The sequence below is a fragment of the Patagioenas fasciata genome, chromosome 3 (genome assembly GCF_037038585.1).
Source record: "Patagioenas fasciata isolate bPatFas1 chromosome 3, bPatFas1.hap1, whole genome shotgun sequence".
Lineage (NCBI taxonomy): Eukaryota > Metazoa > Chordata > Aves > Columbiformes > Columbidae > Patagioenas > Patagioenas fasciata.
This window is the reverse complement of record NC_092522.1, coordinates 78,836,047-78,852,175: the sequence shown is the minus strand read 5'-3', so window position 1 is coordinate 78,852,175 and position 16,129 is coordinate 78,836,047. Positions and strand designations below refer to the sequence as shown.

Here is a 16,129-nt window from a genome sequence, read left to right as displayed (position 1 = left end):
AAAATTCAGCGCAAACAATGCAATTAGCTTGTTTCACATGAGTTGAGATCTGACCCTCTGCAAATTAGAATATTGCAGGAGACCACTGCTGTGTTCCTGCAAGGGGAGGAACACAGCAAATGTATGGGCTGCAAGGTCACAATACAGTGACTACAAACGTACAGCTTCCACCTGCAAGAATGAGTATTGCTGTGCTTGTGCCAGCTTCTTGAAGTATTTGTTTTGAGGATACTGTTCAAAAAGCAGAGTAGCCCCGAAACAAGCCCTGTGCCACACGAACAAGAGTTACACCTGGTGGCAGATGTCCCCCAGGGTGAGGCTTTTAATGAGAAAGATAAAGTCCCCATCTTCAAGGCTGTTTAGGAACTAAATTCTAAGTAAAAAGGAAGACTTCAGGATCTATATCGTGCTAGGATATGCATGTATATATATATTTACTTATATATATATATTTATATATAGTTTTGTATTCTGCAGTCTCGTGAACAGACACCAACCCTGGTAAGGCCACAACCTGTGACAGGAGTGCAGCGAGTAGCAGGTCAGTGCTCAAATGCTCGAGATGAAGAAGATCTAGGGACACATGCACGCTCACAAGTCTGATGTCTAGCACTGGCAGAGACAGGTTTCTGTTTGAATAAATTGGATCAATTATGTTGACCTCAAAGGTTTTTGTCTCCTTCATACATGCATTTGCCAATCACTGGCCATTATTAAACTGTCAGACCATAACATCCCTTCAATCCCTTCCATCTAGAGTTTTCCACCTGCTAATTCCCTGTGTAACTCATCCCCTCCATCTCCCTCCTTCTGTCTTTCTACTAAGTCTTTCTTGCTGAGAGAACATTGCATGGGGATTTCACTCAGTGTTGCTACAAGGTCCCTGCCAGGCCAATGGCTCCTTTGTATGATGCCAAAAGTTATGGGCTAGGCTTTTCTCAGCAGGTGTCCCTTCCGAGGGAGCAGGGAACAGCAGAGGGGAGGTAGTAGGCAGTTTCATGGTCTTTGGTGGACAATCTCAGGAGCCACCTGTACAGATCTTCTTGGGTGTCCTGTCAAGAAGAAAGGCTTGTGCTCCTGGTGGGAGAGCAGAGCCATGGTCATCTTGCAATGTGTGTGGCAGCTGTGGAGGATGGGGGTGCACCTCCTCACTGCAGCCTGGGAAAAACAGCTTTGGGTACTGTGGTCAGCACTTAAATGCCTTAACATAGCAATGGGAAAGAACACCACCCCCACACAAGATACCCCCAGAGCTTTTTCCTCCTGGCCATCCCACCACCCTCCCAGTGTCATAGCTCAGATGACTTGATTGCTGAAGTAACAATTTCAGGTGATAGCTGGGCCTGGTCAATGACAGTAAGTGCTTCTAAGTAAATTATGCACCTGCTTCATAGGAAGATTGAACATACAGGAAGATATGACTAAGGTTAATGGACTAATCACTTGTCTCTCACCCCTGGGGTCTCCGCACTGATCCAGATGAGACTTGAAGGCTGAAAAATTGCAGGGACATATATAACTTGAAGGTGTAATTGAATTGAGTTGTGTGGCAATCTTACCCAAGATCTCACACTAAGGCATATTTTACAAGGAAACCAATGATAAGTAGAGCCCACGGGTGCTGGGTGTTCAACAAAGGATGACAGGGACAGTCTTTAGTGGCAATTCAGCTTGGCCTCCTTGGCCACAGAGCAGCCACAGCATTGCGGCATGCTCCAGTGCAGCTGGCCCATGGCTGTCTGGGTCATGTCACTGCCCTGATGCTAGATAAAAACACACTGGGCCATCCTTTGCTGCAGGTGTAAACTACGCAAAACTGGTACTTTTGCACTGTCCATATTTACAAGATAAACTTCAAATGTTTCTCTTCTTTGGGATGTACCTGTGTGCCTCAGACCATGGCAATTCTCTCTCTCTTGCAGGAAGAGTTTTCTCTTGATGGACAACGTCTTCTGATAGTCACAAAAACTCAAGCTAAAGCAAGTTCCTTTAAATCTGAAGGTGGCTTGTTCATATGCCTGGTTCTCTACGTGGCCCACATAGGCCATGTTTTCATTATCAGCTTATAAGGCAGATCTGACTTCTCTGCAGAAGGAGCGGAAAGTACACTGGCACCTGACCTATAACTGCAGATTTGGTCCTAACACCACTGTGCTTGCTCTGCTGTCCTCATCCCACCAGCCTGTCTGCAGAATGGCAGATGGTCTCAATACCCACACAGGGTGAGCAGGCATCAGGGCCTGTCTTTACCTTGATTTCATCTGCTCCTCAGCCACCTCCTCTCCTCTATCTGGAAACTCTGCATCCAGGGTGTAGCTGCAACTCCATCAGTTGTCTTCCTCAGCTCTTGTCTGCAGCCACACATTCCCACCTGTCCCTGTTGGCCCACGGGCAAGCAGTGGGACCTTGTGATCACAAGACCTCTCTCTTGCTTTGCGACCTGATGTGCTGACCAAGAGTCAGGGCTGGGAAGCTCTTCTTGTTTAGACCTAGGTCCAAACACTTACATCCAAAGCTATGACCTCCAGCTGAACACAAGTGAGTCACTTTTAGGGTAAAATCCATTTTCATAGCCAGACTGAATTGATCAAGGAGGGATGGAAGGAGGAGGCCGCTATTAGATGCATTGGTGCCAACTCCATATGCAGTAGAACAAGAAACTCCAGATCAGATGTGTGTTTACAGTCTTACCCTTTGAAATTAAGGATAATATAATTTCCACTGCTGGAGATTGCCTAGCAAAAGCAAGTATCATATTCTCGAGTGAGTCAGCAGGTCCGTTAAATTTGGTTATGTAGTTACATAATACTGAGGGGAAAAAGATTAAAAGCTTAACTGTTTTGGGTTTCTCCTACTAAATATCTAGAGACATATAAAATGCTCTTCGGAGAAGAATTATAGGTATCCTGGGAAAAAACTGTCATTGAGATGAGGCTTTTTTTGTGACAATGTGACATGAAAAATGAGCACCAGATTCTCTGTGCTTTCTCTTAGGCTTGGCATAGAAACAATTTATACTGGCATAGTTGGGAACACATGGTGAGCATTTTCTCAATACATTGTTAGGGTCTCCCCATTGTAGGATGAATGAGATGAGATGGGACGGGACGGGACGGGACGGGACGGGACAGAACAGAACGGGACAGAACAGAACAGAGTAGAATAGAATAGAGTAGAATAGAATAGAATAGAATAGAATAGAATAGAATAGAATAGAATAGAATAGAATAGAATAGAATAGAATAGAATAGAATAGAATAGAACAGAACAGAACAGAACAGAACAGAACAGAACAGAATAGTTGAAAGGGACCTACAATGATCGTCTTGTCCAACTGCCTGACCACTTCAGGGCTAACTAAAGGTTAAAACACGTTGTTAAGGGTGTTGTCTAAACAACTCTTAAACACTGACAGGCGTGGGGCATCAACCACCTCTTCAGGAAGCCTGTTCCAGTGTTTCATCACTCTCTTGGGTGATAAGTGCACCTTTCTTCAGCCCAAACCCCACAGCGGTGCTGAACACCTTGCACAGCCATGTATTCGACCTGGCTGTGCACAAACGCTGCCTATAGCAGCCAAATGCAGCTTAGGGTGAGTGTGTGGTGGGTACTGGCTGTGTCTTGGGAGTGCTCATGCACTCGACTTAAATAACCCAGATGTGGTATGGGCAGCCTTCTACATACATGTTTTCTGAAGAGCTCCACATGGGGACCTAAAGCATGAGGGTCTGCATCCTTCACAAACCAAATCACGTCATCCACCGTCCAGGTCAAAGGATTCTTGCTTGATGGCCGAGCCATGTCTTGTCGTTCTGGTGCAGGACTTGAGGCTATCGGTACAAAAAAGCCCACAACAGCTCATTACAATGGCACACAGCAGTTTTCTTGGTTTGTGGGTATGCAGTAGTACAGCAGCCTCGCCGCAGCATTGGATCTGTGTGTGCAAGCATCAGCCTGAGAGGGTGGGGTGGAGAAAGAAGGGGACTTGGAACAGTTTCTGATCTGAGTGCTTATCGGGAGACATGATCCCACCTGGTGAATTGCGTTTAAAAAAAAGTGAAACCCTCAGGTTCCTGCTGGAGAAGCAAAAATACGCCGGCTACCAGGCTCTTAAACCAAGCTGCCCCTGCTGTCTGATCTGCAAGCAGTGGGGATCTTGGCTCAAGAAGACACTACCCTCCCACCTGGAGAGAAAGTGCTTCAGCACCAGACAAAGTAGTTTGCCATTGAATGTGAAGCCTAGAGGATAAAATCAGGATTTAGCAAATAGTTTTCTTTCCTTCGCATTCATATATTGAGACTTATCTTAGAGCTTAAAGGACAGTTTCTAGTCAATACCCTCCTAATCTTAGGCTCTCACAAAACTGACAGTCCCCAATTAATGCCCATTTGGAAAGCTACTGAAACACGCAAAGATGAACATTGCACATGTGACTTTTTAATGGTATAAGCCCTGGATGATTTAAGGTCATTCCAGCTTGCTGTAGCTTTAAATCAAGTGAATAAAGGCACATTGGAATGAAAGTGCATGTATGTTTTTAGTCTTAGTCTTGTCAGAATTATAAATCTCAGCCTCCACATGAATACAGTTTGCACCTCCACTTACGCTACTTCACTATTACAATAACTATATTATGCCTGGTTGCAGGAAAGCTGTTTAAATATGTTTATATCCACACCAAGCAAACTTTGCATTAGCAGGCAGCAGCACACAGGTATATAAAATGTTACTTGCCCTGACCTGTTCATTTCTTCCTAAGGCCCAGTTTTTAATGAGAGGCACAAATGGGAAGCAAGCAGGCACTACAGAGGACAGAAAAGGAAACAGAAGAGTGCAAGTAGAGGGAAACCACAGATACCTAAATGGGAGCCTGGAGAAGCCCCAAGTAGCTAAGAGGGCAGTCAGAGCTGTTAAGCAGAGAAGGGCTGAGCTCTCCAGAGGAATACTGAGCTTATAAAGACAGATGAAATGTATGATAACCACCACGCGTGACTCAAAACACAATCCTAATGTGTAAGAACAAATGTAGTGGGCTGGGTTTGTGGCTTCTGTAGATTGTCATTCCATTGACTTCAGTAGAGCCATGCTGATTTATATTAGCTGAGGATCTGCCCATACATGCACAATAATGGCTTTATGTGCATATTGGTCCTTTTTTTCTCAATACCATGCTCATCTTATGGTATAATGTAATGAGGTATATTTTGCAGTTAGGAAGGATGAACTCCAGTAAGCAGAAAGTGCTATGAATGCGCAAATCTGGTTGATGGGCCTCATAATGGGATGTGATATAAATATCATGATAATTACACCCTCATTTGCTAAGTCACTGCTCTGGATATAAACGACAAGGAATAGCCACAGGTCCTCTTAATTAAACAGTGAAGGACTGGTGTTTGTATGGACTCAGGCGACCCTGGGCTCCTCTTACAAAATGAATGCAATACACAGCGGTGCAGACATCATCTGGAGCCTTTGGCATGAAACAATGAAGACAAAGAGTGCAAAACAAGCAGGGTAATCTTGGCCAACCCCTGGGCCATCAGTTACATCAAGTAACTTTGCCAGGGACAAGTGGGAGAACTGAGACTTGCCTTGGAGGCAGAGGGATGAGTATTTCTCCCCTGCCTGATCTGCCAATAATCTGTGTGCCAGCTGATGTGTGGAAATATTGGGCACCTTGGCATCTCAAACCAAAGGCAGGGAGAAAACCAGGCTTTTATAAACCAGCTGGAAAATAAAGGGGGGAGAGAAAGGTTTGGTTGTACCCAAAGGATTGCGGATGTTTCTATGCTGCTGCCATGATGTGGTCAGGGGAGAAGTTGTGCCCCTCCTGAGGATCACATTTCTTCCCTTAAATTTGAATGAATATAATGAAAGCACAGGGTCTTAGTCTGGGATTCACACGGGGTGCAGAGAGAGCAGCCCATGGCCCAGTGATTCCTGCCTGCAACCCGCTGCTTCCAGAAATGCCAGGAAACGGCAAAGGGGAATAGAGAGCCCCAAGAGCAGCTGGGAGTCTTCACATGTATTAGAAATATCCGTAATGAAAGGAATGGGGCTGAGAAGAAAAGGTTGAAATGACAGGAGAATTCTATTCACTCTTTTGCAATCTAGCAATCAATAGCATAAATCTGATTTTTTAAAAGACAAATATATAAATGACCTTTCTAAAGAAACCACATGGCTAGAACTCTTCAATCTAGCAGGTGAAGATAACCCTTTCAGATCCCTAGCTGAGGTATAATATAACAATATAAACCCAAGAATTATGTGTAGATACTAAGTCTTCAAAGATAGTTTCATTTTTATTTACCTACCTAAAGTCCTGGATTCTCTGCTGCTTTTTCATGAATTAAGATGTGTTATTTTACTTGTGTGTAAGAGGCTAGTTTAAAATGTCAATAGTAAAACTGGGATAAAACCACCTTGCAGACAATTATCTTGAACATATTTTGTAGCTGGTGAGTCCAGAAACAATCTGGTTTTCCATATCTATCCCATATTTATTTATGAAAGAAAATAAATCATTTCATGTATACACAAAAGCATGTGGTTTGCTTCAGTAGCATCGCTTTGCTGAATGATTATACTAAGCACAAAAGTGTTTGATGGCAGCAGGGCAAGTACTATACATTTTTTGTTATCTGAAGGTATTCACACTTAACCTAAGAATTAGATAAATGAGGAATTCTGATGTCCCCTGGGTATTCTATGCCATCCTGTCATCAGAATTAATCAAGATGATAATGAATACTCAGATTACAAAGAGATGGGAGTGCTCACCACCAATAATTATTTTTCGAGATCGTAATCTAGGTCAAATCCAATTTCCTGTTTTTGACAGGTGGCAAAAATTTGTCAAATTAATGGAATGGGATATGGAAATTTAAGTAATCGGAGGAAAGAGCTTTCCTCTCCTGCCTGAAGCAGTGTTGGGAAAGGAGAATGAGTAGGTTTCTCTGCAGTGAAGTCTTGGGGCATCCCAGATGAGACTGTTGCCTGCACAGAAACATCTGGAAATGCCAGGTCAGTGGCCAAAGCCCAGCGAAGCCAAAGGAAAGACGTGGTCTGTCTTGGTTTGAGCTCTCACCCCACACAGGATTTTCTGTGTCCCCCACCCCTGGCCTCAGGACCTTCTTGAGAAGGAGGATGGAGAGAGAGAAAACCAACAGCCAAATGGCTACAGAGCCGTGACAAGGAAATCAAACACTAAAATGGCGTTAAACCTACGAAAGAAGGAAAGATAAATAACAGAGTCCCTAAATATCTTCTTGGCAAACATACAGAGCCCAGAGGGAGTACGGTCATTGATAGATAAGAGTGGAAAGGGAGTGACAGATGAACTTTAATATTGCTGCAGGACTAAATGATTTTTTTGCCTCCCGGGGAGGGGGTGGAAAAAAATTTTAAAAGGTTCTCTCTGCTTGCACTGGAGCAGATAATAAGGAGCATCAGATTTACTGAAACTAAGCAGAAGTAGCGGAGCCTCAAAGTCACAGAGAAATGGGAATTGTTTGTGTTTTTTTCTAAAAAAAAACAAACCTCCCACTATATACAAGGACAGGAGGAAGGCTTTGTAGCAGGCATTTATTCTAGGGCACACTGAGCAGGAAAAGAAGAGAGACATCAGAAAAGTAGACATGTGGGAGAACACAATTACAGGATATTTATGGGCATGGGGGGGTTTGATGAGCCACAATCAGCAGAGAGTTCTGGAAAGAAGATTGGGCTCAGCACATCGGTTTGCGCTGGCAGGCTCTTGTAGGAGATGCCATCGTGCATCACCTGGCTGGTGGCCTCGGCCCCTTGGCACAGCAGGGTAGAGTCCCCATCCCACCAGCACAGTGACTGCTCCTGCTGCCTTTCTTTTGTAGGGGTGTGTGTGGGGGGAAATAGGCAGCTCACTGAACTCATTGAACCTTTCAGGCTGTAAAAGTCCTCAAAAATTAACAGGCAGGCTGTGTTTGCTGAAGAACTGGTAGCCAGCACTGAGCCCCGCAGTGCTGTCAGCAGCTCCTTGGTCAGTGCCCTGGAGAGATGCAGGATTCAGCCCCCTCAGAGTGTTTGCAGTATTATTCTGGAAAAAGAGACACTTCAAACCCCGAGTCCCCAAATGTTTTCAGGAAATAAATGTATTTGCAACCAGGATTGACTCTTTAACAAAGGCCCTCAGGTGATAATAATTAACTGCTAATATTGGATAATAAAATCTACATAAAAATAACAAGCTACAGGGCAAGGTTAAGGTTATTATGTTGTGGTTGAATACGCAATTCTTCATACTTGGAATAAAGGCTTTGTTTGTTATGTAAGCAGACTTGGAAAGGTTTATGATGTCCTTGACTATCCCTTCCCTGATTTAAGAGCTTCAATTTGGCAAACGATGACAGAAAAGTGCATGTTTATCTGTTAGCAGCCCCAATTTGCTTTCTGAAATGAGGATTTTTTTTTTGTATTTTTTTGGTTTGGAATTTTTTAGCATAATCACAGAGAATTAGGCATCAAGCTTCTGATCACATTAATGAGAGCTTTGAGGTTTAATCTCATCCATTCCGCTTGAAAGACATGTTCTGCTATGCACTGAGATATGTTTTATGGTTATGGTTTTTTCCGCAATATTTGGCCACCATGATAAATAAGGCAAGCTATTTTTCAAAAATATCCATAAATAAAGAGGATTGGTTTGAGGTTTCAGAGAGAAATTCTTCCTCTTTTTAATTAGTCCTGCTCATCCCTGCCTTGTAAGTATGCAAACTGAGGAGGATAAGAACAGAGACTGGCACGCACCACTTAATCATCTTTGCTCACTTATGATTCAGCAGCATATAAATTATCCCTAGAAAGGGGAAAAACACACACAAAAGCATCGTAGTGAGAGCGCAGTTTCCAAAAGACCTTCGCAGGAGAGATTTTGTGAAGACAGTAATGAAACTCTACTGTGGCTGGACTAAGGCATATGCAGAAAGATGTGCATTTTTAAAGTCTGAGATTGCCAGTAGAAGTGGAAGCAGCACGCTGCATCAAAGTATGATGGCTGTGAAGAAATACAGTCTCTAAGTTTAAGGAGAAACAGGCAATCTTGAGCTGGCCAAACATCCCACAGGTCCCAGATGAGCTAGTCTTTGCAAGTGTCAGATGCACGTCACATAAAACATGCTAAGAAGTTTTGGGATGAGTCCTGTGACTCTGAACTGTCATATGTAGCAGCTAAATGTCACCTGTTACCGCTTCAAAGACAACCAAACATCACGGATGCCAGGTCAACAAGAAAGATTTTCCTCTTTGCTCCTCAAAGTGCTTTAACATGTTTCAGGCTAGAGAAATATAGGAGCCTGCAAAGCCTATTGCATGGCCACTATATGACTTTTATGAGATAAACAGTGGTATTCACAGTCAGAAGCAAGAAAGGAGAGTAACTCAGATGAGCAAGCTCAAGGATTTTTTACACTTCAGTCCCTTGAACATAGATTCAAACCCCTGGTACCAAGGCTTTTTTTCCACACAACACATTTTTATCACAGGAACTCTACAACAGTATTTTGTGGATGCTGAAAATGCACAAACTACCTAATAAGCCATTGGGAATAAAAATCTATGAAAGGTTACTAAATATGAATCCACCATTTCTGGTTCAGGAAACCCTCGAGCCACAAATTTCTGAAGGTGGAGAGGGTAGTGGGGACTTATCTCTGTCCTGGGGCTGTGCTGCTGTCTCATGCGGCAGACAGACCTCTGCTCTGTGCTGCTCTGACCCTGCCTGTGTACTACAAAGAGATAACGACTGATCCCAAGCAGAATGATAAAGATTTTCAAAGCGAGTAACAACATTGTTAAATCTTGGCTCCTCGCAGCTGCCAACTAAGAAAGCTTGACGAAAGGGTCCCAGTTCTGCTAAGAGGCTCTAGGGAAGCAGTGGGAGAGTAGAAAATGAATCCTGTGCACAGTAAAGCCCCTTGTCCTCCCAGCACCTGATTATGCTGGCCCAAGAGGCACTGAACAAGATCTGAAAGAAAAGGCTTTTCATTTCCTTTTCTTTGTAACTGAGGCCCTCGGTTCTTAGTGACAACCTTTTACAAGTTGTTTGCAGTAATGCATTTCTATGCTATCCAGTGTGCTTTGAGTAATGCTGACTCTATAACTAAAGAAAAAGGTAATGATGAGAACTGAATGCTTACCTATGCTCTGTATAATAGAGTAACACAGGAGTAAACCAGGGAAATATGTGTGTGAAAATAATAGCACAGCGAGGGATGGGTTTTGGTAGGTATTGAACATTTAGGAAGGCAAACTGAGATAAACAAAGAAACATATGGATAAAAACTGGTAATACGTATTTTGCAGGAACAATGTTCTAAAATACTAAAGAACGAAAGTTCAGAAACAGGAAATAATACACGCATTGAGAAGGTGAGGGATCTGAAAGAATTACGCAAAGACGTACAACTACTGGAGAGAGACTCTGCAGTGGCTACTGGGCAAGAATATGCAGAATCACTTGCAGTTTCCAGGAGAAATGCAAGGGCAGAAAGACAGTGCAATGAGCTAATGGTAGACAAAGGGGTTAGGGGAACCAGCGGGTCTTCTGCAAATATATCAAGAGTAAAAAAGAAAATACTAGAGTGACAGTAGATTCCATTAATAAATGAGGAAGAGAAAGAAATTAATGACTTAAAAATGGCTGAAACACTCAGCTCCTTTGTTAAAACTATCTTCAAGATGAAAAATGCATAAATGAAGTTTGAATAATTAGTAAGGGGTGATGACACTCTTGGAATCACTACTGATAAAGACCTGTTAACGGAGAACTTAGAAAATGCAAACGAAGACAGAGTTAACAGAAGTTCAGGGAATTAGCTAACCTGGTAGGTGAACCCATGTCATTTCTAGAAGAAAAAATTTGACCCAGCAAACCTAAATCCTGGCAGGGTAACTGGACAAAAAGTACAATGAGGGGAAAGAAGAGGGGTTATTGAATGCAGCGGTTCTCATGGCATCCCTTGAATTTGCAGACAAACTTCTTGTGACTTTGCTTCCTGAAGGACAAAAGAACCTTGAGCAGTAAGTTGGATGATTTCTAAAAATATGTGTTCTGCTGAGCAGTCTTTTTCAAGCAAAATCTGGCCCGGTTCACTATTAAAGGGGCAGGATGGGCCATGCAGCTAGGAAGCAAACACTTTTGCTGAAGCACTTTGCGGTAGGCACTAATATTTGGGCTTGCTCTGCATCGTATCTTGTACACAGCTGGTATCATACAATTAATTGCCTGTAGGCAGTATCAGTCTTTGGGAGGAATGCCTTACATATTAATATTTATATCTGCAAGTCGATAATAACAGTTGTGATTGCCACACAATTATACATAATACATATGTTTACATAATTAATAACAACATTAGAAAATGTTCACCTTTTCACTTAATGATGAACAGATTGATTTTGTGTTTACATAGATTATTGTTTCTCCTTCTAAATGGAAGCGTGTGTGGTCTGGATGGATGTCAACACAGACCCACCTCACTGGTTTTTCTGGGAATCTGGACGTGAGTTAAGACTCTAGCATGGCACCAGCACAGCAACACACATTGCTAAGCGGAAGATGTTACATTACCACTTCTGTTTCCTTCAAGATAGGTCCCATTCCTTGTTGGGCTGGAGGTCTGATGCCGCAGGCCAGTAGATGAGGACCCTCCTGAAGACACCTGGGCAGGACGATGGCTACAGGAGGAAGAGGAGACTCCAGCAGGACGCCCATCTGTGGGACTCTGCAGCATGGCGTACACAGAGCCCATGCAACCAAAGGCAGAATCGGCAGGATCCATGGGGTACCGCTTCATGTTTGCAGGATCAACCAAGTAGTCCTCAGGTGTGGCTGTTTCTGCTCAGGAAACCAAGACACAAAAGAAACTTCAGTAAAACAGAACAAATTTTAATTCAGCCCTTGAATAAATAATATCTCTTTTTTCCCAAAATCTGCTTTTTTAGGAAAAAAGTTTAGCTCCAACTTTCTATGCAGACAGCTGACTCCAGGAGGGATCCTTGCAGAGAACTAATAAACAACAAAAGGAAGCAGAACCTCTTAGAAGTCAGTAGAGTCACAACAGGGAAACTACGGCTTGATGTGCCTCATCTGTGTCAGTTTATGGCAACATTGTCTGTAAAGTCCTGAGCCACTGACTGGTGGGTCCCATTTGCCTCATGGTGCTGTCCGAATACCACCAAGACTGGAGGATTGTGCAGCTATTTTTTGCACTGTCTTTTGTTTAAAAACATGAAGGTTGGAAGAAAGAAGGCAGAGGAGGACAACAGGACAGGCAGTTTGTTGTGTTCATAGCACCTGGCAGCCAGTAGGAGGGAGTGAAGGCAATAAACCAAAGCCTTCTGGCTGCAATTACCAGAATTCATCAGAAAATATCCTCAGCTGCAGACCTGCATCAGGCCTGGTATGCCACAAGGAGAAGAGAGTTGGTGACTGGTGGGCACACCCAAGGTTTATCACGGGCAGAGGTGTGTGAGGGAGTCATTCAGACCTGGCTCGAAGGTCAAAGCTCTTTCTCCTCCTCATTCCCACCACTGTTCTCTCTGCAAAACCAATCCTTCCCTCACACAGCCCCAGGACCCTCTGCTCGATCACCCACCACCATCACCACCACTACTGGGATACAAGCAGAGCCCCTGGAAACCTCTCTGGGATCCAAACCTCCACATAAACCCTAAAAATACCGGTAAACTGTGCTTCAGAGGTTCCCTCTCTCACTGGGTGAAACAAGATGTTAACATCTGGCAGACAGGGAGCCTTCAGATTAGGAAAGTGCCTCTCATTGCCCCATGATGATATTTTTGAGCTGTTGAAAAGGCCACCTCTGCCTTCAGAGACATCTGAGCAGGGCGGAATTACCCCTGTGGTATCACACATCTCCTTCCCTGCCTGAGCAACACTCTCCTCCTAATGTATTTTGTAGCTTTACTGAGCAACAGGAAGAATTTATGCTGTAATTCACGGTACAAAACCCAAGCTCCCATCACTAATAGTTGTTGAGGCTGTATATGATAAAGTTCTCCTTTTAATTTACATTTTTACTCTTTTCCTTTGGAAAAAAAAAAAAAAAGAAAAAAAGAAACCTTGGCAGCTGCATACAGTAGTTGATGTTAAACAAACATGATTTAGTTTGACAACTCAAATACTCAAGAGTTGTACCATGCCAGCATCCTGGCACAGAGTTTTGTTAGATGATTGCCTGACTTTTCATTCATTTACTGCTGTCTTTTCAAACTTCCTCCCATTCTGGGCCAAGGCTGGACTCACCATACGGCAAACATCAGATCTGAAGGACAGATGTAAATGCAAAGTTTCCTCGCTTTTGGGCACTTGCCTTTGTAACTGCAGGTAGTTCCTTTGATAATGCTTTTTCCCCTTATATAATTTGGATTCTTAAAGTATGCATTCAGGTATCCTGTTGCTTTCTGCCAGGGACTTCTGAGCTTGATTCTCACACAAATACAAATAGCGTGTAATTCAATTGAATTCAATGGAGTTCAGCTAACGTAACACTAGCATAAGAGAAATGGGAATCATACACTCTGAACCTTTCTCCCTAACCTCCGACAGATGCCAAAATTGTGTAGCAATTGAGCTAAATACCTTGCTTTTCAGACTCCTCCCAATAAACCAAAGAAAATCCAATCAAGCTTTCTCATTCAAAGGAATTTAATTACTGTGTAGAACACTTGCAATAAAAGCCTCTTATGCACAGACAGTACTTTCTGCAGCATCCTGCCTGCACTGCATGGAATAATTATGCCTCTTGTGAATCATTACCTCTTTATTCCGGGAAAAGAATGCTCTTTTAATATGATTACAATATGAAGAAGATGCAGACTATCAAAACAGCAAACAGCACATTAGAAGAGCCCTGCTAAATAAACGACATACAGCTTTATTACTGTGGATATAAATGACTCCAAAATCTGCGAGCAGACACTAGGGATCTTTCGACTGATGTCAGACTCTCTCAGTAGTCTGTGTGAAATTAGATGTGTGCGGGTGAAATCTCCCTGTGGCAGGACACCCATGAGTTGTGTATGAGACTATGACGAGGACCCAGACGACAGCAGTTCTGTTCCTGGCCCTGCCTAAGACTCTTTTCTTCCACGTGTCTCTGCTTTGGGCTCCAAAGTGGGAGTAATGGTGCCTATTGCCACGGACCAGGCAGGAGTCTCCATTCTTTACTGTTCAAAACATGCCACACTGGAAGGTGCTTTGCGAATCTGAAAAGTCGTATTAATGTCTTCATTGGACAAGGGGGAGCAGGGATTGTCTCAAGCAGTGATGTTTCCAAACAAGCCTTTACAGAGGTCCTGATCTTCAAGTTGACATGAGCAGTCGGTAAATTACAAGAGCAACTCATCAGAGTCCCCTCCCCCTGACCAAAATAAGCTCATGTTGAAATGCAGATAACAGATTAGGAAAAAGGAGACTGTGCATTCGAGCATGTGTGGTTACAGGTTTTTAACCATACAATTGTAAAAGGTCCTGGACAGCTTTTGTGTGCCTTGATGAGTGTGGGCTCCTTTATAAAACTGCACAACCTGATGCACCTGGAGCAACCACGTCTCTGTGAGCCCATGCCTTGCAATTGTCTGCCCACCCCCAGAAGAGTCCTACATGTGGGAGGAAGAGGCAAGCAAGTTCAGGGGACTTTCAGGGCACAGAGAGATCCATGGTGCCCCTGAGGGGTGATACAGTCCCTGGTGACACTTCAGGGCAGGAGAAGACATTCGCATTTCATGACCCCCGCCTCGCAGGGGCAGAGAAGGAAGTGAAGGTGACCAGGGACAGTCCGTATGGGTTCACCAAAGGTCAGTCACACCTGGCCAACCTGGTTGCCTGGATTTGTGGACAAAGGTAGAGCAGTGGATGTCATTTGCCCTGACTTTAGCAAGGCTTTCTACACTGTCTACCACAATCATCTTGTATTCAAGTTAGAACATTATAGTTGGGATGAGTGAGAGACCGGTTGGATGATCAAGCTTAGTGGGTAGTAGTTAACGGGTTGCATGTAGATCAGTAAAAAGTGGGCTACCGCAGGGGTCTAACCTGGCATCCAGGTTTGGTCTCTGCCATACTAGACAGACATGGACAAATGGGTGAGTTCAGCGGAGGGCTATCAATATGCCTGGGGCCTGAAGCACTTGCCCTGCAAGGAGACTCTGGAGGAACAGGACTTGTTCAGCCTTCGGGAGAGGCAGTCTGGGGGGCAGGAACCTAACAACAGCCTCACAGGACCCATGGGGAGGTCACCAAGAAGATGCAGCCAGGCTATACACAGTGGTGCACAGCTAGAGAACAAGTGTCAACAGACAAAAACTGAAGTGAAAAATTCAGACTGGATGAAAGAAGAAAACTTTTCCCCGTGAGGACAGTATGGCAGTGGCAGAGGTTGCCCAGAGGGACTGTGCAGGCTCTGGCACTGGAGGTTTTCCAGAACCAACAGGACAAAGCCCTGAGTAACCTGATCTGACCCATAGCTGACCCTACTTTGGGCAAGGGGTTGGACTAGAGACCTCCTGAGGTCCCTTCCCACCTGAATTGCACTCTGATCCTATTACTGACACCTTCTCCACTCCACGAAGCAACTGTAGAGGTGGGGGAAGATGGTGGCAGGGGCTCATGTGAGGGGTCCAAGACCCCTCACAGTGGCATGGGAGGCAGCAGGAGAGACGGGCTCCACTGTCCAAAAGCTACAAAAGATGTGGAAGTTCTTTGTGTTCCTATTTCTGTAGCTCCTTGTTAGTTGGTACCACAGAGAAGCTGCATGAGTTGGGGCTCCACCAGTGATGTGTATGAATATATCTGCATTTTTTAAGCTCCCAGAAGGCCTTGTAAAGTGCACAGCTTTCACAGCTACTAATCCCACTTTGGCCAATTAGGGAAAACATGTTTTCTAAGACAATAGGAGAAAACACAACTCTCTACTGAGGTTTAAAATGCAACACTTTCATAAATCTGTAGCTTAGTCCTTCTGTATTCTGTCACACTTCTGTGTTTTATTTTCTAGGTAGTCAGCAGGAGGGCACACACTAGTGAGAAATTAGTACACAATGTTTTAAAGCAGGATTTGTGAGAAA

The 16,129-nt window shown here is 43.9% G+C and overlaps 1 protein-coding gene across 2 annotated transcripts in view; it reads right to left on the bottom strand.

The window, feature by feature from the left end:
- SCML4 (Scm polycomb group protein like 4) overlaps nt 1-16,129 on the bottom strand; it is an 82,819-nt gene that overhangs the window by 13,852 nt on the left and 52,838 nt on the right. For both annotated transcript variants that reach the window (XM_065835802.2, XM_071806665.1), the window contains 2 exons: nt 11,613-11,879; nt 3,685-3,830 (listed from right to left, as the gene is read on the bottom strand). In XM_065835802.2, coding sequence (XP_065691874.2) covers nt 3,685-3,830; nt 11,613-11,879 — 413 coding nt within the window. The remainder of the gene's footprint in view (nt 1-3,684; nt 3,831-11,612; nt 11,880-16,129) is intronic.